This window comes from Nyctereutes procyonoides, unplaced genomic scaffold (assembly GCF_905146905.1).
Source record: "Nyctereutes procyonoides isolate TBG_1078 unplaced genomic scaffold, NYPRO_anot_genome, whole genome shotgun sequence".
NCBI lineage: Eukaryota > Metazoa > Chordata > Mammalia > Carnivora > Canidae > Nyctereutes > Nyctereutes procyonoides.
In genome coordinates, this window is record NW_026575140.1 from 30,505,542 (window position 1) to 30,531,876 (window position 26,335).

The window sequence follows — 26,335 nt, forward strand, 5'->3', positions numbered from 1 at the left end:
GCCTGTCACACTGCAAGTGTCCCCTCTGAGGGCCATCAGGATGATCCATGGAATTTGTCCTGCCGCACATCCCCCTGGTCCTAGGCTCCAGAGTCCCTCCTCTGGCCCGCTGGCCGGCCTCTGCCCAAGACGCCCTGCAGTGGCAAGCGGAGTGCTGTCCTCATCACCTGTCCCGGAAAATTCCCCAGGCCCCGGCTTTGCTGGCCTTTGGGAGGCCTCACTGGTTTGCTCTGAGGTCTGTTTTGAGGTTGTGCCAATCCCTACCCTCCCACCTTCGCTAACTCTGGGGACTGGCTTTCCCTCAATTCCCATTATCTGGACCCTCGTGGCAGCTGCCGCCCATCAGCCCCGTATGGTTTCCTCTCAACACCTGCCGGTGACAGGGGGATCATTTGGGTGTATTATTCTACGAGGGACTTGGAGCTTTGATGCCAAATGGAGACACATTTGCTGGAGGGGTGGCTGCAGGCAGATGGGGCCTCAGAGGTGTGTGTGCAGCAGGGTCACCCAGCAGGGCCCCTGTGTTCCCAGGGGTGTAGCAGGTGTGTAAACCTAGCAAGGCCAACCTCAAAGTAGGCCAATTTCCAGGAGGAAATAGGCAAAGACAGGCTCCCTGGAGCAAAGCAATAACCTAGTTCAGTAGACACGGAGCGGCTGCAAGAGGAAGGAAGGGTTCCAACTGAGCACTGCCGCCTGGACAGCCGGGGGCAGCGAGAGGTGGGTGTGGACCCGCCGGGGCTGCTGGGACTGGCTGGGCGGCATGGAAAGGCATGAGTGAATGCAGCCACTGGCTTCAGGAAGAGGAGCACCTGCTGCCCAATGAGGAGGAGGGGGCTAGGCTCACTCACATCCTGCACACAAACCCACATTCAGAGGATGCTCCTCAAGGGGTCTCAAGAGCCAGAGCTGCACCCCATTCGCTGGCCCAAATGAGAAAAACAATGCCCTGGGATGCAATGGAGCCCAGGTTTGAAAAGTAGGAGACTCTGTGCACACTTCCCCAGGAGCCCCCCACAGCCCCCATTTTCAGCCCAGAGGGGCCAAGGAGCCTTACCAGTTTTTTAAGACAAGAGTTGTAATCAGAGCAGCTATGACCATGATGAGGGAGACAGTGATGGTGATAATCTGATGAACAGCCAGACCTGGAAAAAAGGAAGGAGGGGGCAGCCATGAGACCAGGGCAGGAGACAAAGGAGCCCAGGAAGGGCAAGGGTCTTTCCTCCTTAGAGCAGGTCCTGGCAGGTGCCCTGGGTACCAGGACAGCTCTCACCTGGAGTCCAGGAAAAGAGTCCGAGCCTCAGCATCTCTTGGCTCCCCAGCTGTGACCTAGCCCACAGGCAGCTGTGTCCTTTCTTGCAACTGCCAAGCCCCTCACCTGGCCCAGGTAAGCTCTGGCTGAGGCACGCCCCCAGGACCTCATACTTCCTTTGTTTCCTCCCACCTGGGTAAGTTCTCGATTCTGAGCACCAGGCCTTTGAGGGGACACACAGGAGGGACCAGGGCAGCCCAGGATTTATTGGGAAGGTAAGGGAGAGGGGTCATGGGTTGACCCCCTGGCAGACTCAGGAATAACTGGATCACTGGGCAATGTCTTCCTCTTTCCAGAGTCCCTCCAAGATGCTCATAGCCTGATGATGTTCCCAAAATAAAAGACCCAGGCCTAGAGACTCATACTTTCCAAAGGCCCAGAAAAGGATCAGTAGTGCAGCCTCGCTGCCCTGTGTCTGCAGTGTGTGTATACATGGGGTAGGAGGATGCAGCGGTGCCCTGGGGGTGAGGAGTGGAAACAGCAAGTCAGAAACAGAAAAAGGGCAGCCTGAGCCCCACCTGAGAGCTGTCTGCTAACCACAGACAGGGGTGGCAGAGGACCCGGATTCCCTCCCACCCTCTCCCTCTGCCCCCACCCCCTGCACCATCTTCCACTAACCACAGATGCAAGTGGTGGGAGGTAAAGCTCCTACCTCCGGTCTCCCACCCAAGACAACACACCTGTCACATCCTTCCTGGAACACGGACACTGGGGCATGCCCAGCGGAATCACTGGTCCAAAAAAGCCACCTGCAAAGGCCCTGTTCTCTGATCAAAAGGAACCCTACCTGAGGAGCTGGACCATAAAGGTCCTGGGGGTTCTGCAGCGAGCCCTGCAAGTGGCAGCACCCTGTCCCATGGAAACATTAATTTCTTCATGTTCAAGCACTTGGGATGTGTAAGCACTTGCCTCTGTCCACCTCTGGAGTCTACCTGCAGAGTCCAGCCCATCACCCCCGAAGAACCCAGCAGGTCCTGGGGTGAGAACAAGGAGCACGCAGGTCCCAGTGTGGAGGATTTCAGAATATAAGGTTTTTCTGGCGGTCTCCCAAGGACACAGGCTTGCAAACAGATGTTACCTCTCTACTGAATATGATCCTCGTGGGGGAAATTGCTAATAAATGATTCAAAGTTGGCATGACCAGAAAACAAGCTTTCTCTTCCTGTTTGCCTATCTTCTGGACTATTTCTGTTTGTCATGAGGGATTCCCATCCTGAGCCCACAGCATAGGCACCACGAGGGAAACTGGAGAAGACACATGAATGTAATGGAACTCCCTTCATTTATTCTTTTATCCATTAATTCAAGAACCAGTTATTGAGCACCTAACTGCATGCCAAGCAGCATCAGTTTTGACCAACTAAGCCACAGTGCCCCCTTCTAGGGAGCAGCTGCACTAGTGCCCATTTTCTAAAGTGGCAACCTTCACTGCTGGTCCTAGCCAATGGCTGAACATACACATGTGCCCAAGTTGTGACACCTGCAATAAACCTCTGGGCCAGTTTGCCTTCTCATATAAGACTGCAAATCAGCTTTCCAATGGGATTGATAGCTAGGTATGCCCCAGGGATCACCCTCAGTCTCATTAACAATGCACTACCCACCAGTCTCAGTGACCCCAACTATTCAGCAGCTTCCCCAACACCCAACTAAGACCTTGTTGGCAGAGGAAGGGTTGGAAATGACGGTGATGGTGATGATGGTGGCGTTGATGGTGCTGGTGATGATGGTGGTGATAATGGTGATTATGGTGATCTCAGACATGCTCAGTAACTATAACAATTGTCAGATGTGCATTGTCCAAATTATTCCTGGTAACAGCTCTCAAAGGGAGACACTATCATCATCCATTATGGAAGCAAAAATTATGTGGCCCGCTTGGTGTAAATTCCTTGGATCACACAGGATCTGCTAGCTCAAAGCCCATACTAAGAGCAGTAGTGTATAATACGATTCTGAGCTCAGCCTTCACTTCTGTTTTTGCTCTGACCTTCTTTAATCTCAGTTTGGGCCTCTGTCTTCCAAAGCGGAGGCTGGCACCTCTCCCATCTACATTCCTGGGGGAGAGTAAGCTTCTACATCATGGAGGCAGGTTCGAGCCTCACCACCTCCTCCATGGATAGACCCCATGGGAAAGGCTCCAGGCCCATGCCAAAAGCTTCTCAGCCATTTGTTGGCAGGTTGTACCCCAGTCTCTGAGTCTTCATTTCTTGGGCTAAGCCTTCCATCTTCTAGGTCAGGAGAATTCAACTTATGGAGACTGGCAATGTGGAAGTACACACTGAGTGGGCGAGCCAAGATGGGCAGTGGGGGTTGGTTCAACTGCTAGGGTGGGCTCAGCTGGAGGCACTGAGAGGCCCCAGCACCTGCAGGACCACAGGAGGCCCAGGGCACTGCCAGATTTTGACCTCTTATCTTGTTACTATGGGAATTCTTTTGGGTTGAGTATCTGCAGTGGCTAATGTCCTTGGAAGTTAGGAGTTCCTTGACCAGCTGAATCCTAGATGTTTGCTTGCCTCCCATTCCCCCTGTGGGTGAGGTTGGGAAAGCACTGCCTCTCCTCATCTGCTAGATGTAAGAAACTGAGGCCTGAGGGCAGAACAGTGGGCTCAAGGGACTCTCTCCCTCCCTGAGGACTCTCAGAATGGAAGACCAGCTCTTTGCCTGAGGTCCTCATAAGTTCCTGAGACTCTGTAAGAAAGGGGCATCATCATCATCTTCAAACCCACCCGTAACCCCACACACAATCTAATACAGTCCCTCACAACTGTAGCTGGCTGACTTATTACATGCATAACTGAAAAGTAGAAAATAAAAACCGGGGCAACAGGGAGAAGGGTAATGATATAACCCTAAAGCTTGCCTTCTTCTGGAGGCCCTTCTGCCTTCGGTACAGAATTCCTCCATAGAACTTACCAAATTAAATTTTGGAGGAAATGATAAGTGGGTTAATAACCAGCCAGGATCATCTGCTATGCTTTCTAGAAGGACTTCTTTATGCCAGGTACCTTGCCAAGCCTTCACATGTGATCAATCTAATCCACCAGCATCCTGCACTTTTGCACCTGCCTCACCGATGAGGAGCCTGATGCTGAGGAGTAAAGTGACTTTCCCATCATCATTTGGCAGACCCAGGATGAAAGACAGTTCTCTGCTCTGGAGTCTTAGAGAAAATCAAATATCTAATACCAAACAGACCCATCTGTAGCTACATTCTGGTCATGGAGCTAGCTAGAGGCAAACATCTGACTACTTCTTACATACTTTACTTGCAAGGCAAACTGCCTTATGCTTCAACGCCTTCCCATGCGTTTTGATGGGCTCTTGGGCTCATGCATAAAAGATCAATAGCTATGTAAAAAGATCCCATAGACCCCATTCTTATGATGGTTTAACAAGGATCAGGCCTTGTGACATGTGGCAAGAATGACACTGGTAAGAAGCAGGTAGGAAGACAGAAAAACCATAAGGATGCCTCCTCATTTCCTCTTTCTGGGAGACCAGCTACTAAGGAGAGAACAGGAGAGCAGTGAGCAGTGGTGTCCTGTTTCAATCATCTGCCCTGTTACTGAGTCCTCCCCAAATGCCAGGAGTCCTTTCTTCATCTGTATAAATCCCTTAAGTCTTTCCATGGATGCTGGGTAGGCAAACCTCACCATTAAGGGCCAGAGAGTAAATATTTTAAGGCTTTGTGGCAGTATGGTCTCTGTTGCGACTTCCCAATCCGGCCATTACGGGGCAAGAGCAGCTATGGACAACATGCAAACAAGAGGGTGTGGCTATGTTCCAATAAAACTATTTACAAAACTAGACAGCAGCCAGATTTGGCTCACAGGCTATAGTTTTCTGGCCTCTAATTTAGGTGAACAGCTGAGGGTGGTTTGTCTTATAAATTAAGTAGAATACATATGTATTTTGAACGATTGGTTAAGGCTGGAACTCAATCTTCAAACCTTTGGTTCCCAAGATTAGAACATTCACACCCCATCATCAAAGGTTTACTGAATTCTGAGCATTTCACTGGCCACTGCCAAGGTGATTTCAAAGATAGCCACGGGTACATCTTAGCAAGCTGGACCATAACAATCAGCAACGGGCAGCTTTGCCCTGCTGGGTTTGTGATGTGAGGTTGGCCTGACCACAGATCACTTTGTGTGACAGTTTCCTTGAGAACTCAATTAGACAGGATTCTTGATTTTTGGAAACCAAACTCCAGGGAGAATTTCAACAATTAAGTCCAAGGACCCTTAGAAATATTTCAGCTACATGTCTTACAATTTTCTCCATTGGCTGAAAAGGAGCTGCATTTTTCCAAAAGACAAGAATGTTCAGATCTCAGAATTGGTGTGTCAAGAGGGACTTCAGCCTACTGGCTTTGCCTGCCCCACGAAAATAGCAGGGTTCTTGGGAGGTTATCTCCCCAGCTTCACTCCTTCTTCACTAATTTCTCCCGATAGTCCCACCTTAAATAGTGTTTCCTCAGGTCAGGTCCCCTATGGCCATTACTCAGCTCAGGCAGGAACATCTGTCCCACAAACCCTACTGACTCCCGGCAAGGCAATCCTTGAACAGTATCTACACCAGCTGTCAGGCAAGCTGTAATTGGGAGAACCACGAGGTCACCTTAAAGAGAATGTACACTCTAACCCCCAAGAAAGGGAAGAAAACACTAACTTTCTCCTCTCCATTTACAAGGTCAATACTGAATCCATCTTCAAGTTCTTTGCAATTCAGACTCGGTCCCAGAGTGCAGAGCATACTGCGTGGGGGTCCTTGCTTCCCCTTCCTGACAGGTGTTATTGTTCCTGCTAATTTAGGGGCTCTTTCTGCTCCTGGTAATTGCCACTGTATACTAATGTGCTAGGAATCAGCTGCCATCCAGATAATGAAAAATTATACCTGGAATAATGGATGGGGACAGATGGATTAGCAAACTCTGCATCAATCAATAGGGCTTTTATGGTTATATTTGTGGTGGTTTGTAATAAGATCAGGCCCTGGAGATTGATGTGGAGTTGGTAATCCATCTCTGAGTCTGGAAGACTTTCTCATTAAATGAGGCTGAATCAAACATGGGCCACTGTCCATGGCAAAAACAAACCCTTCCAGGGCCTTCTTTCCTAGCACTTGAGGAGTGGTACACTTGGACGAAGGCAGAACGATGGCCCTGGAATTTGCTGAGCCAAACAAATGGATGACATATCTTTGTCAACAGTAGCTCATTTTACAAGCAGGGATCTCATGTGCCAGCACTGTGGGAATGAAGAACAGATGACCAATGGATCCAAGGACATCTGTCTTCAGGGGCTTGATAGGTGAGAGGTGACAGGTGGTTCCCAAAGTACCAATCCCACTGTAGAAACACCATTGCTTTTCCACAAAGGCAGAAGACATGGACTCCACAGCACATCTTTGACAGTCTCTGGGAACACGATGAAGCTCGCAGCATCCACTGCAAGACGGGTGAGAGGGTGGCCCTGCTTTTCTGAGTAGGAGGCACTCCAAGGTTTGGGCTCATTCTGAGGCACTTGGCCGCCTCCTGGGGTGGGAGAAGGCTGCTCAGGGAAAATGTGTCTTCCAAAACCAGGGTGTTCTCAGAGATCAGGGCTTCTCACTTTTGTGGTGGGGACACAAGGAGCATGCCATCTTTTGAGTGACCCTGCAGAGCATTGCAAGTGGTAGGTGATGGGGGAGCCTGAAGCCAGGACTCCATGGAGATAAAGTTGCCTTTTGTTAGAAATCTCTCCAGCTTAGGGCAGGACCACCCCATACAGAAAGAGAGCCACACTCTGGAAACAGTGGTGCTAACAACTCATGATAACACGGTGAAGGTGAGTCCTCGAGCAATCAGCCCAAAGGACCCAAGTCAGACTGTCCTCAGCCAGGGACATCTGGCCATGTCTGGAGACATTTTTTTTTTTTTTGTGGCTACACAGGGGTGAGGGGTCCTACCAGCATCTAGTGGATAGAGGCCAAAGATACTGGCATATGTCCTACAACGCATGGGACAACCCCATAGAAGGAATGATCTGGCTCAAAATGTCAACAATGCTGAAGTTCTTCACTAATGAAAGAGATGCATGAATGACACCAGGAAAAAGGTGTCCCCATTGTAACCTGGTCACACCATCCAAACTGAGTTGCCAGAACACCATCACTGTGGTAGCATGTGGTTAGTGGCTCAGACACATCCCCATCACACCTCACGTGGCCACAGAGGCTGAGATGGGATCCTCTGCCCATAATGCCTCCTGTGCTCCCTCAAGAGACTTCCTTCTTAGTAGCAAATGAGGCTGGGGGAGGCATACAGGACTGATCCTCCGCTGCGGCTATGAGTTGGCCACGTAAGGAAGTCCTACGCATCTTATAGTAGTGGGTGTCCAACTGGTTTGGGCGAATTACCCACAGCCTCATGGAGTGGGTGCAGAGAGCTCCCCATCTCCACATGGAGGCTAGGGGACTTTCTCAACACTGCATAGTGTAATTTGGGAGGTCCCCAAGACCACTTTCAGGTTCAAGAATTCACTCAAGGATTCACAGAATTGAGCTGTTACACTCAGTTTTGGTTTACTACTGTGAAAACAAACATATTAAAATCCACACTGGGAAGAGGCGTAGGGGGCAGAGTGCAGAAGAGACCAGGCGTGAGCCTGCAGCCCTCCTCTCCCGGTGGAGGAACGTGGGCAGCCCTGCTCCCGCCAGTGATGATGTGTGACACCATGCACAGGATGTGGCCAGCCAGGGAAGCTGCCCTGAGCCCAGGCATTCAGGGGCTCTGCTATGGCTTGGTCACGTCAGCATGGCTGGTCTTCACCGCAGCCAGACGAGAGGTAGAGCAGACACCCTGCAGCCCAAGGCCTCTTCTGTCAGTCCCACTAGTAGTGCAGACTATCTGGTAAACCAAGATACTCCTATCAAGCAGGAGATTTGGAGGACTTACAGTGACCTCCTAGGAGCCGGGGTCAAGGTCATTTCTCTGAGCAAGGTTAACCCTTCCCTGCACATATAGCTAAGGCCCAGGAAACCCAGGACTCAAACCCCAGAAGTCTTCCTTTGGGGCCCGTGCCTTTAGCGGCTCCCCTGCACCACCCACTAGAGAACAGAGGCCCTTTCTCCAAAGGGGATGGCCTGTGGCCATGCCGCTGTGAGTGCAAGAGAATGTGGGGCTTGTTGTGCACACCTCTCTGACTATGGCTCCCAAAGGGACTTGAAGTGAGACTCAGGCCCCTGATATGAGGCCCCACTAATGCTATCCCATCCCAGGTTGGCCACATCGAGGGGCCAATTCCTCGGATGATGAGAACCATCTCTGCATTTGGAGACTCCTCTGAATTTTAGAGCCTAGTGAAGAGGCAGGGAGCTAAGGACCAAAAAGATCACACAGTGGCCAGGCCAAACACACTGAGATCCCCAGAGAGTTTCGGAAACTCCATTTGCTGCCAGGAGTGTGGTTCTCACTTTGGGGTTGATCTGTGTCTCCCCCAAAACTCACATGTGGAAGTCCTGACCCCTGCTGCCTCAGAATGGGACCTTATCTGGAAATAGGGTTGTTGCAGACTCAGTTAAGATGAGGTCATGCTGGGGTCGGTGGCCCTAATCCAGTATGACCAGTGTCCTTATAAAAAGGGGAGATTTGGAGACACTCACTCACATAGGGACAAGATCAGGTTCCCCTCTATCAGAGCCCATGAAGCACCAGAAGCCGGTAGAGGCTTGAACATCCTTTCCCGTAACCCTATCTTGCTCTCATTTCTGGCCTACAGATGCAATAAGGCAGTAAATCTCTGTTGTTGACACCACCAACTCTCTGGTAAGCTCTGATGATGGTGCGAGGAACTGAACACATCTGAGCGGAAACACTTCGTAGGGACCCAGGAACCTGGGGGGGGGGGTCAGTTAGAGCCACAGAAGCCCATGGCCCTTACAATACTTTGCAAAACCAGGCCCCACCTCACAGCTGGATTCAACCAGTCTTGAGACAGCCGGCGTCAGCCCCTGGGAGTCCAGACCCTGGACAAGTGACCTGGTCTCCCTGTAGTGGGATGGATAGCATCACCCTCCTGACCCTGAATTCAGATCCACCTGTCCAACCTCAGAATATGATCTGATTTGGAAAAAAGCTCTTCATCGATTTAATTAATTACCTAAGGATCTTGAGATGAAATCATCCTGGATTTAGGGTGGACAGTCAATGAATGGCTGGTGCCCTTACAAAACCTCAAGGGGGACACAGAGAGACATGGAAGAAACCCATGTGACTGCGATGGGGGTGTGGAGGCTGCCATAGAGGCTGGAGGCGTGAGGCCACCAGCCCAGGGCCACCGGCAGCCACCAGAAGCTGGAGAAGGCAGACAGGACCCTCCCCTAGAACCTTCGGAGAAGGCATGGCCCTGCTGGCACCTTACTTTCTGCTTCAGTCCTCCAGAACCTTGAGAGGATAAACTTCTGTCATTACAAGACCTCGGCTATGGGACTTGGCCCTGGCGGCCCCAGGAGATCTATATACTTGCTTTGCCTCACTCGATTCCTCTGCAAATAAGATCCCAGGAGAATTTATTCAGAGGATGAGGAAACATCGTTAGCCACATGGCCGGGCACAGTAGGCCTCAGTGGGGGCAGGTGTCCTCCCCCTGTGGCCATAAGGAGGGCCTCTAGAAGCTCTGCTTCTGCCCCCGCCAGCCCCCACACATGCACAGATCTGGGGCAGGGTGGCAAATGGGGCTGAGGTTTGCATCTCTCCCAATCCCTGGGGTCGCTGACACCACACTGAGTAGAAAAGCCTTGAGGCCGAGGTCAGAAAAGTGGCTGAGGGCCAAATCCAGCCCACCATGTGATTTGGTAACTAAGATTCTAGTGGCATAGGGCCACATGAGATTAAATATCTGAGGCTGCTCTTGTGCTACCAGGGCAAGATTCACTCGTGTGGCCCAAAAGCCTAAAATATCTGCTATCTGTCCCCTTAGGAAAGAGTTGGGGACCCCTGCCCTAGAGGACCCCCGGAAATTCCACAGTAGATGCTGCTGTGTGTGCCTGGCGGGGATGGGGAGGGGGTAGCTGGGGAGAGGGTGGTCTGGCCCTCCGTGACCCTGCCCACCACTTATCTTGGGGCCTCTCCCACCGCAGGACTGCACACACACGGTCACCCCTCGTGGAAGAGGGCACAGGCTAGATGAGCACTTCTGAGCTGAATTTAACAGCTAGGAGGAGGGTTACACACGGAGGCCAGGCCCTGTCCATCTGTCCTCGGACTCACATTCCCGGGGCAGCAGTGACTGGAATGCTGAAGCGGGGCCCAGGGAACAGGCCTTCCGCCTCGGGCCCTGGCAACCGCAGAGGCTGGGTCAGACTTGCTCGTTCACAGGCAGCATCGCTTCTGAGTAGAAAGGCCAGTCCTGCATGAACATAACCCCTCAGAGAGGATGAGATTCTCAACTTCAGGAGCTTTGGAAGCACGAGCACCACGGCTTCTTTGGCCCACCCCTGCCTCTACCTCTGCCCTGCATCATTTGCTGCTCCCTCCTTCCCACTCACAGGCATGGACACACGGGCACACACGCATATACATGCTTGCATACATGTACACACGGCCACACATAGGCACCACATGCATGCATACATAGGCACACACACACACAGGAACACATGTACACACATTTACACACTCATGCATGCACCCACAGGCACACGTGCACACACAGGCACACATGTGCATGCACACACTCCCCACATGCACACAAGGCACAATGCACCACATGCATGCACACATGGGCACACATGTACACACGTACACACACAGGCACAAATGCACTCAGGTGCACCCATGCACACACTGAATTCACTGCTCATCTCATTCAAGAACAGACGCTGCCGATTTTCAGCTTTGAGCTCAGTAGCTAATATGGAAATGACCCACTTCTTTCACTTAACTACCAAGCATGTTGGATATTTCCAACAACAAAGGATGGCAGGCGAAGAAGGAGTGTGCAGGGGAAGCCAGCATTGCTCCACACTAAGGAGATGTTGGGGGCTGGGGAGGGACACCCCCGTGCTGCCCATCAGCCAGCCCTCCTGACCCACAGAGAGGCTTCTGCTATGAACACACCATGGTCCGTGGGCACGGGCCCAGTGGCTAGGGCTCTGGGTCCCACGAGTCAGGTGTGGAGTCAGTAGCTGGATTACTCAGCAGCAGCGCCAGCACTCGCCATCAGTAAAATCCATATTTAGCCCATACAGTAGTGAATGGATCAAACCTCTAAGCAAACAGTGCTGCCCTCCCCCACAAAACCTGGCCACCCTCCCTCTCAGAGCATCCTCACCGTGCCACCTGGATATTCACGTCCCGCAGATGATGCTCCGGGACTCCCGTGTGCTCCAGATCACGAGCTGGAGCACCGTGGGTGCACCTCTCACCCTGGCTATTGGTATCTACGGGGAGTGTGGGCAGAGGCTCAGGCTGCCTTCCTGGCGCAGGGCAGGTCGGCTGGGCTGGGCACGCCCACCAGGTGCATGGCCTGAAGCAGATGCTTGACAAATGCATTCTAGATAAAGGGAGGGACCAAAGCCTCATCCGTATTGGAAAGCCCAGGTGTGCCCCATGACCAGATTCCCACCCAGGGGCAATCCTGGGGGCCTTTGTCCTGCTAATCTTTTTATTTGGGGGTCTTTTTAAAAATAGAGTCCCTGCACTTCAGACTCCCAGCCAAGCCTGAGGAATGGGCCCACACTGCAGGGTATCCGTTTCCTATGGCTTATGTGCTTGTCTCCTACTTATTTTCAGTGACATTTCAGCACATTGACTGTGACCCAGTACAGAGCCGCTGTCTAGCAGCTGCATCTCACAGGGGCAGATCTAGGCATGGCCTCTCCCCTCTACAGGCAAAAACACCCTGAGGATGCAGTGAGTGGCTCTCAGATGCTGGCTGCATTCAGGAGGTGCATTCGTGGGCTCCAGTGGGAAAAGCCCTCATCCGTCCGTGCGTCATAGTAAGGACAGAATCACGGGACAGCCACAGACGTCCTGAGGAGCTCAGCCAGGGCTGCAGCGGGCACACATGCGTCCTGCCCCTCACACAGCTCTGAGGCTCTGAGCTGCCTGCCTCCCAACCCAGCTCAGAGGCTGCAGAGGATACACAGGAAGCCCCCAGCCGGCGCCCGGGGCAGAGCAGGTGTGATCGTTGCTCCTGTCCCAGTTGCTCAGGCAGAGGAAAGCTTGGTGTCTGCACTCGGCCCCGAGAACCCCATTTCTGGCGGAAACTATCCCCATCCACAGGGTCGCTCATGAGGTGCCTTCTGTGCTCTGGCCATCCCAAAGGGGCCACACTGTCCTGGAGCAGCGACACACCAATTTGCCCTACACAAAGAGTGGGGTGGGTGGGGACAAGTCTCTGCATTGCACCTGCAGGACACTTCTCTCCCTCATCCCCATGCAGGATGACAGTCCTGCAATGACAGTCCCCCAATGTCACACGATGGAACAGCGACACACCTCATCTCTGTAAGGTCTCTGTTGGATAGAAAAGTGCTATGTGCCTGTTCAACACCTGAGGACCTACTATGTGCAGACACCAGGTTGGATATAAGACTGCAGCAGCACCCAGTCTGTGCTCCCTGTGCTCCCGCAGGCTGAGGGCAGGCGCCAACCAAGCATGCTCAGGAGCGTGTGTGCACTGCATCTGTAATGAAGGCTTCACCACAAGAGGTACCATGATGGCCCATATGGAGCCAATCATATGGAAGTCAGGGCCCTGAGAGGCTGAGACGGGCACCACAGGTCAGGCATGTTACCATGGTTGAGGGCCGGGAGGGGGTGTCCCATGTCTTCAGCCCTCCTTCCAGCCACACTCTGCTGCTACATCACTTTGTAGGGCCCCCCACCTGAGAACGGGGCAACCTACCCCTGCTCTTGCCCCCAGGCCATGCCAGCCGTGGGGCAGAGGTTGGCCCTGGGCATGCTGAGGCCTTGGCTCTTTTGCACTTTTGTCACCAGGAGAACAAACCCAGGCCAAACACACAGAGCAGGGCAGATGGCCTCAATGACAGGAACTACAGCCAACCCAGGTAAGCCAGCAGGCAGACAGCCACCCCGAGGTGCTTCCACAGGTGTTCGCCCCTGAGGTCAGGTGCTATTTGTTACATGCTGTCATTTCTGGGACTCCAGCTAACTGAAGAGGGGAGGGGACGGTCTTCCAGGCCAAGAGGAAGAACTGCAGGGAGAAAGGTCAGAGGAGGCCCCACCGACACAACACAGGGGTCACTGCTCCCTGTGGGGCAGGGCAGGGCAGCTTCAGGTCCAGAGAGCTCAGAGTGCCAGATGGCACCAGACGCAGAATTGCCAAGTCCCTGAGTAGTTACCCACTCATGAGCCACGGTCTCAAGGTCTCCCTTTGGGAGCCAAGTTCTGACACATAGGAAGAAGGAGAAGGATATGGGACACACTGGATTTGCTTTGAAAAGAGGAGAGTTTAGGGAGGTGGCTGTGGGCAGCCGGAAGGCACCTGCCCACAGAGGCTGTGCTGGACGCAGGCCCGGCCTTCCCCAAAGATCCTTCTCAGAGTTCTGAAGCAAGAGTTTTGTGCTGTCCTTGGAACCAGGCACTCCCTGCCAGAGACTCCTGATGCACGACTTTGAGAACTGTCCTGTAAAGAAGCCTGTTTCATGAAGTTGGTTTGACCCAGCATTCCTCCGGACAACCTCACACGTGTACTCTCCCCCAACAGAGTATGCATGTCTGAACCCCTGGCACAGCTCACTTTCCGTGGAACTCGGCAGCACACAGGCTCAGGAGAGGAACGAGCCCCTATCCTGTGGTCCTATTTCTGCTGCTCCTTCATGTCCAGCCAGCCATCTGTTGCACCCCTGGCCCTCAATAAACATTTGTGGGGTGAAGAAACAGAACTCAGCTTAGGAAACATGATCCAGCACAGACGTTCCTTGTTGCCTGGTCCTGGCTTGGACGAGCCCCTACTCGGACGAGCCCCTGCTCATAATCAGAGGTCACAAGAGTGCCACCCAGAGCATCCCGGGCACTGGTCCTGGGCTCTGAGCCGGGTGGCCTTGCTGTGTAGAGCCACCACTGAGCTGTTTTCTGCACTGTCAAGTCCTTCACCTCAGCTGGCACCTGGTTAGGGCCCCATGGTGGCCACTGTTCTGTCCACGTGCGGAGAGACCCTTGCTCACTGGCGGAGCTGTGGAACCCCATCAACGGCTTCCTTTCAGTGACCCGGTGAGCTCTGAGTCAAACCTTTAGGGTCAGACCAAGTCCGAGGGGCAGGGTGGGAGAGTCCAGCATAGTCTCTGCAGAGCATTGTGCAGCTCGTGAACAGCCTGGTGGCTCAGCTGGCTGTCAGCCCTGCCTTAAGAATTCACTGACAGTGTCAACGGAGCCAGCAGGAGGGAGATGCCTATCCCTGTGTGCCATTAAAATCCCCATGAAGCGCTAAAGTTTGGGAAAATTGCAATGCAATTTTGATGGGGTAGGGAGGATGGGAGAGGAGGGGAAATGCAAGAGTGCCCACCAGCTTCCCACAGTAGTGCTCTGAGCACTTTTTAAAAGCTTCCTGGTGGGGAATATCTTTAATCCCAAAAGCAGCCACTATTTTTCTGCTGATAACTGCCATTTTATTAAAAACAATAAATAGACAAATAGATGCATTTGACAGGCCCCAATACCCACCCCCTCTACCTAGAAGCCCTGTGTACCCATCCCAGTGCCGTTGGGCAGTGGTCTGATCTCTCTTCTCCCATTGGGAGGGGGCGCTCGATGAGAATAACTGCTGTTCTCACCCACCCCAGCTCCAGGGCCACCTGTAGGGCCAGCTGAGGAGTGCAGTGGTGCCTCTGGGCACTGGTCCCCACAATGCCAGGAGAGCAGGGAGGAGGGTCCAAGGGGTGGGAGGTACAGGGGAGGAGTGGCGTGTGGTGGATGACAGAGGCTGACAGGGAAACATCTGCCCTTTGCTTTGCTGTGTGGTCCTCATGACATCTGAACCCATGTTTACAAGACAGCCTTTCAAAGCCCAAGACTGAGGCCCCATCAAAGAGAACATGCAGAAACCAACAGAAAAATGTCCAAGCTCAGTCTGGGGGAACCTGAAGCCAGGAATTCCCTGTGACTTTGGAGAACAGAAGAGGTGTCATGCTCCTGCCCCCAAGATCACAGTCATTTGGAGTCAAGGAGACATGTATGGGCTGCAGACAGAGATGGGAGCTGAAGCCTTCTGAGGAGGATGGGCCTTCCAGAAAGGTGGAATCCCAGATTCCAGTCCTTGTGATCCCAAACTATGTGGCTGGGGCAGAAATTGGCAGATGTTTCCTGTGAGGGGCCAGGGGCTAGCAGTTTGGGCTTGGAGACCCATAAGGTCTACACTGCAACTGGTCACTTCTGCCACTGTAGCCCTGAAACTACCATAGGGCCAGGCACAGAAATGGGTCAGCCATGCCCTGACTTTAGAATTCCAAGTAATTTTCATGTGCTATGAAACAGCATCCTTCTGCTTTGTGCCTACCTCTCATCAGATTTTGTCTATAGCTTTTTGTCCACAATGTCCAGCACTGAACCCAAGTTTACCAGGCACAACAGGGGATAGCAACGAAGAACAAAATCCAGCAGCAAAGGCACAACAGACAAAAGAAATGGTCTCACAGCATGACCAGGCTTTGGTGTTATCAGGTGCTAACTTGAAAATTACAGGTGATTAATATAGTAAGGAGAATAGATGGCAAGACGGACAACTTCCAGAGAGACCTGCGACATCCATAAATACTAACATCTACATATAAATCATGTCTGCTGATAATTTACATAGGTATACATAAATAATGCATGTGGGTATTTCTGAAGCAAACAGAATCTATTCCTGCTAATTCCTGTGGGACTGGCCGTGGGCGGTTGTAGCTCCCCTTCCGGGTCCTGGCTTCCCACCCATGCAACGAGTAGCTGAGTCTCCATCTGTGGTCCTCCAACTATCCTCCTGAGCCGGGACACTATGCTTTCAGGGGCTGGAGTCCTCTCTCCCTCCTAAACTGTGCTGCCTCCCTTCAAGCTGTTCTGCATATGAGGGATACAAGATTTCACTGAAAACAACTGTGAAAATCTTTTTGGATTGATCCGTGTGGGGGGCCTTTACAGCAGCAACGACGTACTATTCTGTCAAAGAAGGAGGTTTGCGACAGGCTCCAGTTAGGCTCCTGGGAGGGATGGGATGGTCAGGAGAGTCCCCGGAGGGGGATCTGTCTGGTGGCCAGCACAGGGGCCACGTGGCCAAGGATCCACAGGAGCATGATGAGGCCTCTCTCCTCCTGGGGCCCCAGCCTTTGTCTCAGGCCTTGAATTCACCATTTTGGCCCTGGTTTTATAGATGTCTTTAGAGAGGCAATTCCTTATAGGGATAAATCATTCAGGTGACAGTGTAATTGGGTGGGGGTGTGTGGGAAGGCGTGGGAAGTTAAGATCATTTCTTATTGGCTGGAGGGATTCAGAGAAGCAAGAGAATCCTGGGTCCTGATGCAAGTGGTGTCACTGAGAAGCCAGGGACGGAAGGAGACCAGCCCTCCCTGAGGACCCCACGCAGAAGCTATATTAGGCTCTGCTTAGGTATCTGATTTACACTCTACAACAAAATAATCGTTTGCTTGGCACCTACTGTGTGCCAGGCGGACCACTCCGCCTTCCCAGCTCCGTGGGATGGCAAATACGGGCTCACAGAGATGGCACTGTGCTCCCCCCGGGCAATCCCATCTGCTCTTGGAGCTAGGGTTACCATGTCTATCCTGACAGTGGCCACAGCACCTTCTCCTGCTGGGACCTTGCATTGGCTACCTTTTCCTATCTGTTGGGAGCTTCCTCTGGGGTAACCGCACCCCCAAGCAGAAAGCAAATCTGTTCCTTCCTTGTCCCCCATCCCAGTGGATGTCACCAGTGTTCTCTCTCCTCCTGCTCCTCCTCCCCCTCCTCCCTACCCTCTCCCCCCTCCTCCTGCCCATTCAAACCCTCCTTTCATGACGTTACTGGGCTTTACCTTCCTCAGGTATCTGTGACACCATTTCCTCCACACAGTGAGCCCTGGACTCTGCACAGCAGCCTTCCTGGCTAACTCGCCCTGTCTCACCGGGGGCACTGCCATCACATCCAGGGAGATGGCAGGTGTATGGTATGGGATGGGGGTCTGGTGGCATTAGGATGGGCGGGGCGCGAGCAGGAGGCCCAGTCCAGGAGCCAAGCCCCCCACCAAGCCCCTCAGCCTCTGGGGGTGCAGTCACCTGTGCACTCAGCCTCTGCCCAGGCCTGGCCGTGTGTCAGTGCCCAGTGACCCGCTCTTATCACTCCAGAAATTGAAACACACTTTGCAGGGAGCAGGGATGCTTTTCCCTTTGGCTTTTGTCTCCACTGCATTCTGTCCTCTTGGACAAAACACTATCATCTGGTCTGCTCACCAGGTCTGTCTTTGGATGACACGCTGGATCCTGGATGAAATCGGAGAAGAGACACTTGGGCAGAATGTGCACAGTCATGAGGACCGTAGCACACCTGACTGTGGGCCGGGCCGTTTCCTTCCGCTCCTGCAGACAGCGCTGCCCCAGGCTCATCACAGAGCCCATGTTCTGGAGCTGTAGGACTCATTCACAGTCACCCCATGTGCCTTAGGCTGGGCTGGACGAAGGCACCAAAATCCTTTCCGGGCCACAAAGTGCTCTGTCCCGTCCAGTAACCATGACGTCATCTCAGGATGATGGTGAAGAAATGATTGTGACAGGGAAGAAACGGGTGGTCTGCAGGAGAAGCACCTGCCCAGGCAGGGTCCTCAGGGGCCACTGGCATGGGAGGCCCCTGGGGGCAATGGAGGGCTGGCCTCAGGGCCACCCAGCCGGGCTGCAGAAGTGGCCTAGGCAAGGAGTCCAACTGACCTGACCATTCAGAGTCTTGGGTTCTACAATGGGAACCAGCAAAAGCTGACCGCTGCCTCACTGGCCCCCTCCAAGCTCAGGTCAGGGTGCGGGGTAGGGGGGAGACTCATCCCTGCCTCTTGGTTGCTCCATCTGATATGTCACCCTCTCCCTGGGGCCACGGACTGTGCTATTGGAGATGAGCGTGCACATCATTCCTCCCTCTTTCCTCCCTCTCTGTCTCTTGCAAGTTTGGATAGCTTCCTCTGTAGCCTAATCAGACCATCGCCCTCCTCCTGAGGGGACAACAGGGGTCCCCCTGCAAGGATGGAGGGTGAGGGGGTTTACAGGAGATTTCTGAGGTTTGTTGTGCGTCCCCCCCCCCCACTGTGGCACAGACCCCACTTCAGCTCATCCTTAGGGGACGCACTAGTCCTGGCCTGGTGGGGAGGACAGCTGGCAAAGGTCATTCACTCCAGGCTTGCTCAAAAATCATTCCTAAAAGAGTTATGAGGGTGATGAGGTCCCCTGTCGGGTTCCTTTGGTCACGCCTGTGTCATTTAGGACAGTTGTCAAGGGCAGGGAGGCAGTCCAGCCTTGGCAGGGTGAGGTGCGTCCACGTATCCTGTCTCCCTCTGCTGCAGGCATGTGGTTGCACACGGGCAAACCCCGGTACACACACACACACACACACACACACACACACACGTCCTTCCTCACACGAGGCCCCGGTGTGCCTTCAGCACCCAGGTCACTGTGCACCTCTGTGTGTCCGTTACTGGTGGAGAAGCAGACACGCCAAATCCCTTTGTTTTCCCTGGGCTGCCTCCCATCAGCTCCCATCTCCTGCACAGCACTCCTTCCTGTGTCCGGGGAAGGCCGGTCACTCGTCCTGGAGGGCCTGTTCTCAGAAGGGCAGATGCAAATGCAGAGCAGCACTGAGGTGCTCAAGTGGCCCCACACCCTGGCATTACAGCAGGGTCCCTGCCTCCATCCGCTCTTTGCAGAGGCCCAGTGGGTGGGGAGTCAGATGTTATCTCGGTTTTGCAGATAAAAGGACCAAGGTTCTGGGACAAGGTGACTTCTCCAAGGCGATTCCTCAGCATGAAGCACAGCGTGGCTTGCAGGCAGCACTGGACACCATGCCCCATGCAAGGCAGAGGCATAGGTCCTCGGGGCCTGAGGATGTCCTGTCCATTGTTCAAGCTTTCCTGGGGTCTTCATAACCATGCAGGGAATACAGAGTCAATGGGATCAAAATGCCAGGAGGCTCTTAGGCTGACGTGTTCTGGGGGGACTAGGGATGTGTGAGAGGATCGCCTGCTGTTACTTGCTGAGTGGGCCCCCCTAAGAGATAGGCTCTGGGGGTGTCCCCATTTCCAGAACTTCAGGATGTGACCTGGCGTGACACAGGGTCACCACAGCTGTGACTAGTAGTTTGAGGTCATACTGGAGCAGGGTGGCCTCTACTCCAATGTGACAGGTGTCCTTGGAAGAAGAGGAATAGACGCATGGAGATGCACAAAGAGCATAGAGGGCCACGTGGAGACAGAGGCGAAGGTTGGGGTGACTCCCAGGCACCCTGGGAATGGGAGAGGTGAGCAGGATCGTCCCCCCAGGGACTGTAGGGAGCACAGCCCTGGCCACACCTGCATCTCAGACTTCGGCCTGCAGACTGTGACAAGTATATGTCTGCTGCTTTAAGCGTCCTGCTTCTGGGGCTCAGTCACATCAGTCCTGAGAGCCGGACATTAGTGGTAAAGGCTGGATTCTGTGGGGTCAGATGGCCAAGTCTTCTTGGCAGGGGGTGGTCTTCTGTGGCAGGGGCATAAAGCCCTGCCCTCTCCATGGGGCCAGTGTTCTTTGTAGACAATTTGCACCCTCTATGCCAGCAGTGCAGGGGCTACAGGGACCCAGCACCATCCTAATGCCATGTGCAGTGACCCATGGTGCACTGTTGTCTCATCTGAGACACTAAAGGTCACTGGCTGCCTCCTCAACTAAAACTCCAATGTACAAGATGCAATTTCTCAGGGCAGGGATCATTTCCAGAGGCCAAGCTGCAAACAAGCAAGTGAACAGGCAAAGTAAAGCCTGGCGTTCCTTCCGCACAACCACCGCCCCAGCTGGCGCCCACCAGAGAACAGAAATTCAAAACAACGGAATGCAATGGAAATAGTCTGTAGTAAGTAAAACTGTTTTCTCCTAAGCCATACAATGGTGGGAAAGGGGCTTCAGAGCCAACCTGTAGTCTTCCCACAGATGACGATGGCCCTGTACCATTGGCTGGGCAGCTGGGTGCCATGGCAGGCCCGTGACACACAGCATTGCTTATCTCACCTTAATGAGCTTACAAAAGTATGTGTAGCAGGCTGAGGAGCAGCCCCGAGACACACCCAAGTCCTAACTCCCTGCACCTCTGAATGTGAGCTTATTTGGAAACAGTTTTTTTTTTTTTTTTTTAGAGATAATGAGCTAAGGACCTCCATTGCCCTGGACTTCGGATGGGTCCTAAATCCAATGAGAGGTGGAGACAAGGGGGGGGACTGGGACACAGGGAGACAAGAGGGCAAGTCCACAGGAAGACGGAGCAGAGGCTGGAGCTGTGCCCCCTGGAGCGCCCAGGTACTGGAAGAGGCAGGAAGCATCCTCCCCAGGCACCTTCAGGGGGAGCATGCTCCTGCCCACACCTGGTTTGAGACTCCTGGCCTCCAGACTGTGAGACAATACGTTTCTGTTGTTTTAAGCACCAGCACCACCACCCCGCCTCTCTTTGTAGAGACCTGTTCCCAGTGGCCCAGGGAAACTCCTACAGTAGACTCTGCTGTCTTCACCTTATGGGGAGGACGGTGAGGCTTGTCCAGGTCACCTGTAGTCCCAAACGGGACAGAGCCCGTGTTCAGACTCAGCTTAGCCTGATTCCAAAACCCTCCCTCTCCATGTGTACTCAAGTCCCAGCCAAACACCAAGGCAGGCCATGCACCCCAGCAACAGGGGACTTGGAAGGAGGAAGTGCTCCAAGAGAATGTGTTTCCCAGCTCCCAGGGGCCTCCGCTGGCCCGATTCTACCTCAGATCCCCAAATGATCTGCCTACCCTGGACTCTAAGCCAAACACAGAGGGCATGCCTCACAGCTTTCAGAGACAGCCTTTCATCCCCACCCTCCATCAGGGGAGGGAGTTCTGGAAACTCTAAGACATGCATCATTCATGCCCGAGCTAAATCAATCTGAGAAGCTGACTGGCAGGGGAGGGCAGTGCGTGCGTCAGGCTGAAGGAGATGGGAACCCCTGAGGAGTGCTCCCTCAGGCTCTCTGCTCAGTGTTGGGCTGAGCTTTATTATTTTCTAATCAAAGCACCCAGATCTGTACCTGCCATCAAGGTTGGGAAGTGGGGGCGGCGTTCCTCCCAAAGATATGGAGAGAAGCCAAAGGCTCATAATGGGGGAAAGAAAACAGCAGAGCCGGGGACACCTGTTCCTCTTCAGAAGAAGAGAGCCCGAAATCACACCTGAGTTGGTTTCTGCACCGGAGCCCACGCTTGCCGCTTCCCCACGCTGGCTGAGCGGGAGGCCCCGGGACAATTAATTTAGGAAATTGTCATCCCGGGCTCTACAACAAACTCTAGCTTTTGAGGGTGTCTCTGATGACCATTTGTTATTGTTATTCATTGTTATTTAGCATGATTGCATGTGATTATTTTGTTTATTTCAATTCTAGCAGTGGAGGGGAAACACAGCTGGAAGTCCCACTGGGATTGCCTTGTTTCTTTCCTTCCTAGGGCGCTTCGTCTAAGGGGCTCTATCCTTGGCGTGATGGTGTTGTTGGTCTGGGATGGAGGAGGTGCGGGTAGAGAGTCCGGACCCCTGCAGCCCTTGAGAGCTGCCGAGTGCAGGATTGAGGCCCTGTGGAGGTCTGCCTCTCTCCCAAAGCCCCTGTCACCCACATGTCTTCTGCTTTCTGGTCACTCTCCATGGTGCTACCAGTACGCCGGGGGCAAACCACTGTGTTTGGCTGGAAGCTGGAATGTGTGTGTGCATGGTGTGTGTGCCTGTGTGTATGCCATGCTGTATGCGGAACGGCTGAGCATGGAGGCACGTTTGTCTAAGTGAATGCATGTGTGCGGGTGTGTGCATGTGGGACTGTGCGCCTATGCATACACGTGCCTATGTGTGCCATGTGCAGATGGCTGAGCATGCCAGGGTGCATGCATGTGTGTGCACACACGTGCCTGCATGTGCATTCAGATCCACCCTGTGTCTGGCTGAGCTCGGCTAGGCCTGTCTTCCTGCATGGGGCCTCTCCTGTGGCACTCGGCACTGTGCTCTCTGACAGAGTGCAATTGTAGCTCTGTTGATTGATTCATTGACCTTGGACAAATCACTTAAATTCTCAGCCTACTCATCTGCCAGATGGAAAAAAAATGTAAGAGTCCTTTAAAAATCATGAAGCATTATACAAATGTAAGGATTACGTGTAAGGCTGAAAACAAAAGAAATGGCCACATCCAGCACTTGGGAGCCGGGTCTCCTTCTGGGCTCAACACACATACAAGTGGCCGCACCCTGTGCTATGAGGCTCTGGCCTGGCTTCACTGCCCTGGAAAAATGACTCAGGCACTCACAAGGCCAATCTGGACTCAGAGGTCCCTCAAAGTCTTGGTGGCACAGACTGGAAGCCCATGTGCCTCTGTGCATCCTCCCTCCTACTTCTGGCCTATAACTCCTCCCAACAGCCCCCTAGCCTGTCCACACAGACCCCATTCCCTCCCAAATGAAAGCACCCATTCACTTTGCCTCCCCATCCCAAACTGCAGTCCCAGCCTCATGCTGTGACAGTTCAGGGCACACCATGGCCCCATCTTCTCCTGTAATTATATCATCAAGACTGAATCAGCACACAAGCCTTATTGAAGTCAGGAGGCCAATTATTCCCCAATCAATTTTGAGTAGGTAAGTCAGGAATTGTTCTTGGCGAGACCTCCTATAGATGGGGTTGAGCCAAGCTGACCTTCACTTTGCAAATCCGCCCCAGCTGCACAGAGCATTTAAGGGCTCAGGTCAAAATGTAAAAGACAAATCCACTGGGGGGTGGGGAGAGGAAGAAATGAGAAAACCATTCAGGCCTATGTGGCTGTGATCTCCTGGCAAAGCCTCAGCATTTATTTGATGGCCTATGGCTGAATAAATGAATTGATAGATGGATAGATAGGCAGGTGGGTGGATGGATACATGGATGGATGAATGGATGGATGGAAGGATAGATGGATGGATGGACAGATGGATGGAAGCATAGATGGATGGATGGATGGATGGATGGATGGATGGATGGACCAATGCACAGATAGATGAATGGATGGAAAGACAGATGGATAGATGGATGAGTGAGTGGATAGATGGATAGATGGATAGATGAATGGATGATGGATAGGAGGATGGATGAATGGATGGATGGATGAGTGGATGGATGGATGGACAGATGGATGAAAGTATGGATGGAGACACAGACAATTGGGTGAATGGGGGTTCAGGGAGAGCAGGCACAGACAGTTTGTTTTTTGTGCTTCTGCACCTGTGCTGAGCCTTTCTGCCCTGAACTCCCTACAACCTGAAGCGTACCCTCTAGCTCCTTAACTACCTGCCTTCCCAATTCTAATTCTGCCCCCGACCCCACCACACAGGGCCCCATCTCAGCAGAGTCAGGTATTCAGATCTTTAATTTTATAACTCTGTCCTATGTCATGTGTGCAAGGCAAGCCTTAGGGTGGAGTAGAAAAGGGTGATGGGCTTTTAGATTTTGAGATTTATTTTACTTTGTATTTTGAAATAATTTCAAACTTAGAAAAAAGTGGAGAGGATGAACCAAGACCCCTGCCCTGGATTTTCCAGTGGTCCTGGAACTACCTAACCCCAGACTACATGTCCTGTGTAGTGACAGCTTGTCTCCAATTCCTTTAATCTGGAGTCTCTTGCCAGCCTCTCCTAGACTTTTGTGACCTTGACATTTTTAGAGACTACAGAAATACCAGTCATTTGGAACATCTGTCCATGCTTCCTCATGGGTTAAGGGTCCAGGGAGGGAAGCCATGAAGCCATGCTGTGTTCCTGGAGATTCCTACCAGTTGGAGCATATAGGAGCCCTGGTCCTCTTACAGAGGTTGCTGGAAACCAAGGTCTATGTGTTAGGTGTGCTCATTGCTACTGGGGTGTCACTGTTTCTCAGGCCCCTCGGTTAGAGAGCCAGGACACGTCTTTATGAGCACTCACCTGGAAAACCATGAGTGCACCAATACTGTTCAGTGGGTTGAACAGTGTCCGCCCCAAAATCTCATCTATTTGGAACCTCAGAATGTGACCTTGTTTGGAAGTAGGCTCTTGGAAGATGAGACTGAGTTATAAGACGAGGCCGTATTGGGTTAGGTTGGGCCCGGACTCCACCGACTGGCATCCTTGTGAGAGGAGGAGAGGACACACAGACTCACATGGGGGTACTTCCGTGTGAACAGAGGTTGGAGAGATGTGGCCACAAGCCAAGGGATGCCTGGAGCCCCCTGAAACTCGAAGAGGCAGAAAAGGATCACCTCCTAGTGCCTCCAGAGGGAACATGGCCCCACTAACACCCCAATCTTGGATTCCTGGCCTCAGAACTGGGACAGAATACATTTTCTTTGTTTCAAACTCTCAGCCTGGAGGACCTTGTTACCTAAGCCCCAAGAAACCATACACCTCCAAATGCAGCCCAACACCATGAGATGGTTCCAGCTGCTCCCTGCTTCTCTCAGAGAAACTGCCCTCACTGTGTGTTTACTGATCCCCTGGGTACGGCCACCCTCTCAGCTCTACCAGCCACTGCCCTGCTCTGATGTACCCCTGGAACAGCTTTCCACTTGCAGGTGACTCCCCTCTGCTGCTGCTGGAAAGTCTCTCTGCTTTGGATACTTCCACCTGAGGACAAGGACTGGTGCCAGAAGCAGGACACCCCAGTCCTTACACTGTACAGAGCTCTGCCAAATATTGTCCCTTTTTTTTAATTTGAGAAATTTGTGATAAAATACTCATCATCTGAAATCTATCCTTAACCATTTTGAGGTGTACAGTTCATTTTTTTATTTTTTATTTTTAAAGATTTTATTTATTTATTCATGAGAGACACAGAGAGGCAGAGACACAGGCAGAGGGAAAAGCAGGCTCCATGCAGGGAGCCCAACGTGGGACTTGATCCTGGGTTTCCAGGATTATGCCCTGAGCCAAAGGCAGATGCTCAACTACTGAGCCACCCAGGCATCCCGAAGTGTACAGTTTAGTAGTGTTCAGTGTATTCACACCGACAGGCGGCTAATCTGCAGAACCCTTCTTGCACGTCCCAGACTCTGCCCTCATTAATCACAAGCTACCCTCTCCCCTGGTTCTGATGTCCACCCAGCCCTCTCCTCTCTGCCTCCATGAACTGACTCCTCTAGGGACGTCAGAGGAGAGGAATCATATGATATCTGTCCTTTGATGTCTGGATTATTTCGCTCAGCATCATGTCCTCATGGTTCATGCATACCATAGGGTATCTCAGAATCTCCTTCCTTTTTATTTTTTTAAAGGCTGAGTAATACTCCATCATATGGATCTATCACATTTTGTTTACCCATTCATCTGTCAATTGGCACTTGGGCTCCTTCCAACTTCTGGGGATTGTGAAAAATGCTGCTGTGAAGACGGGTATATAGATATCTACTCAAGTCCCTGTGTTCAGTTCTTTTGGGCACAAGACCTGTCAGATCCTTTTCCTCTCCCAAGACAAGAGGGTCTGCGAGCTGCACGAAGATGCCCTCGGGAAGGGGATGGGCCTGGAAGTCCTCCCAGGGGTCAGGGTGTGGGTGCCTGCCGTGGGCTGTGTGGCAGGGGATCCCTATCTCCAGGAGCCACTTGGAAGCTAGAAACACAGGAAGAGATCCTGGACTCTGGCTGGGAAGCAGAAGGAAATGTGCATTTGACCAAATACCCAAGTCAAAGTCAGAGTCAAGGGCTACATCATCCACTCCTGGCTAGAGGAACAGAAACCAAAGTACAAAAGAAAACAGAAAAACAAAACAAAACAAAACAACAAAAACTACCTACACACAGCAACTCAGAGTCTGTTGCCTCCTCTCGTTCCTC

At 52.5% G+C, this 26,335-nt stretch overlaps 1 protein-coding gene across 3 annotated transcripts in view; it reads right to left on the reverse strand.

Annotated features, from left to right (window-relative positions):
* The window catches only part of AJAP1 (adherens junctions associated protein 1), a 114,657-nt gene that overhangs the window by 11,074 nt on the left and 77,248 nt on the right, over positions 1–26,335 (reverse strand). For all 3 annotated transcript variants that reach the window (XR_008661944.1, XR_008661943.1, XM_055306316.1), the window contains exon 3: positions 1,055–1,142. Coding sequence is in view for 1 of the 3 variants with exons in the window: in XM_055306316.1 (XP_055162291.1) it covers positions 1,055–1,142 (88 nt within the window). In the remaining 2 variants the exon portion in view is untranslated. The remainder of the gene's footprint in view (positions 1–1,054; positions 1,143–26,335) is intronic.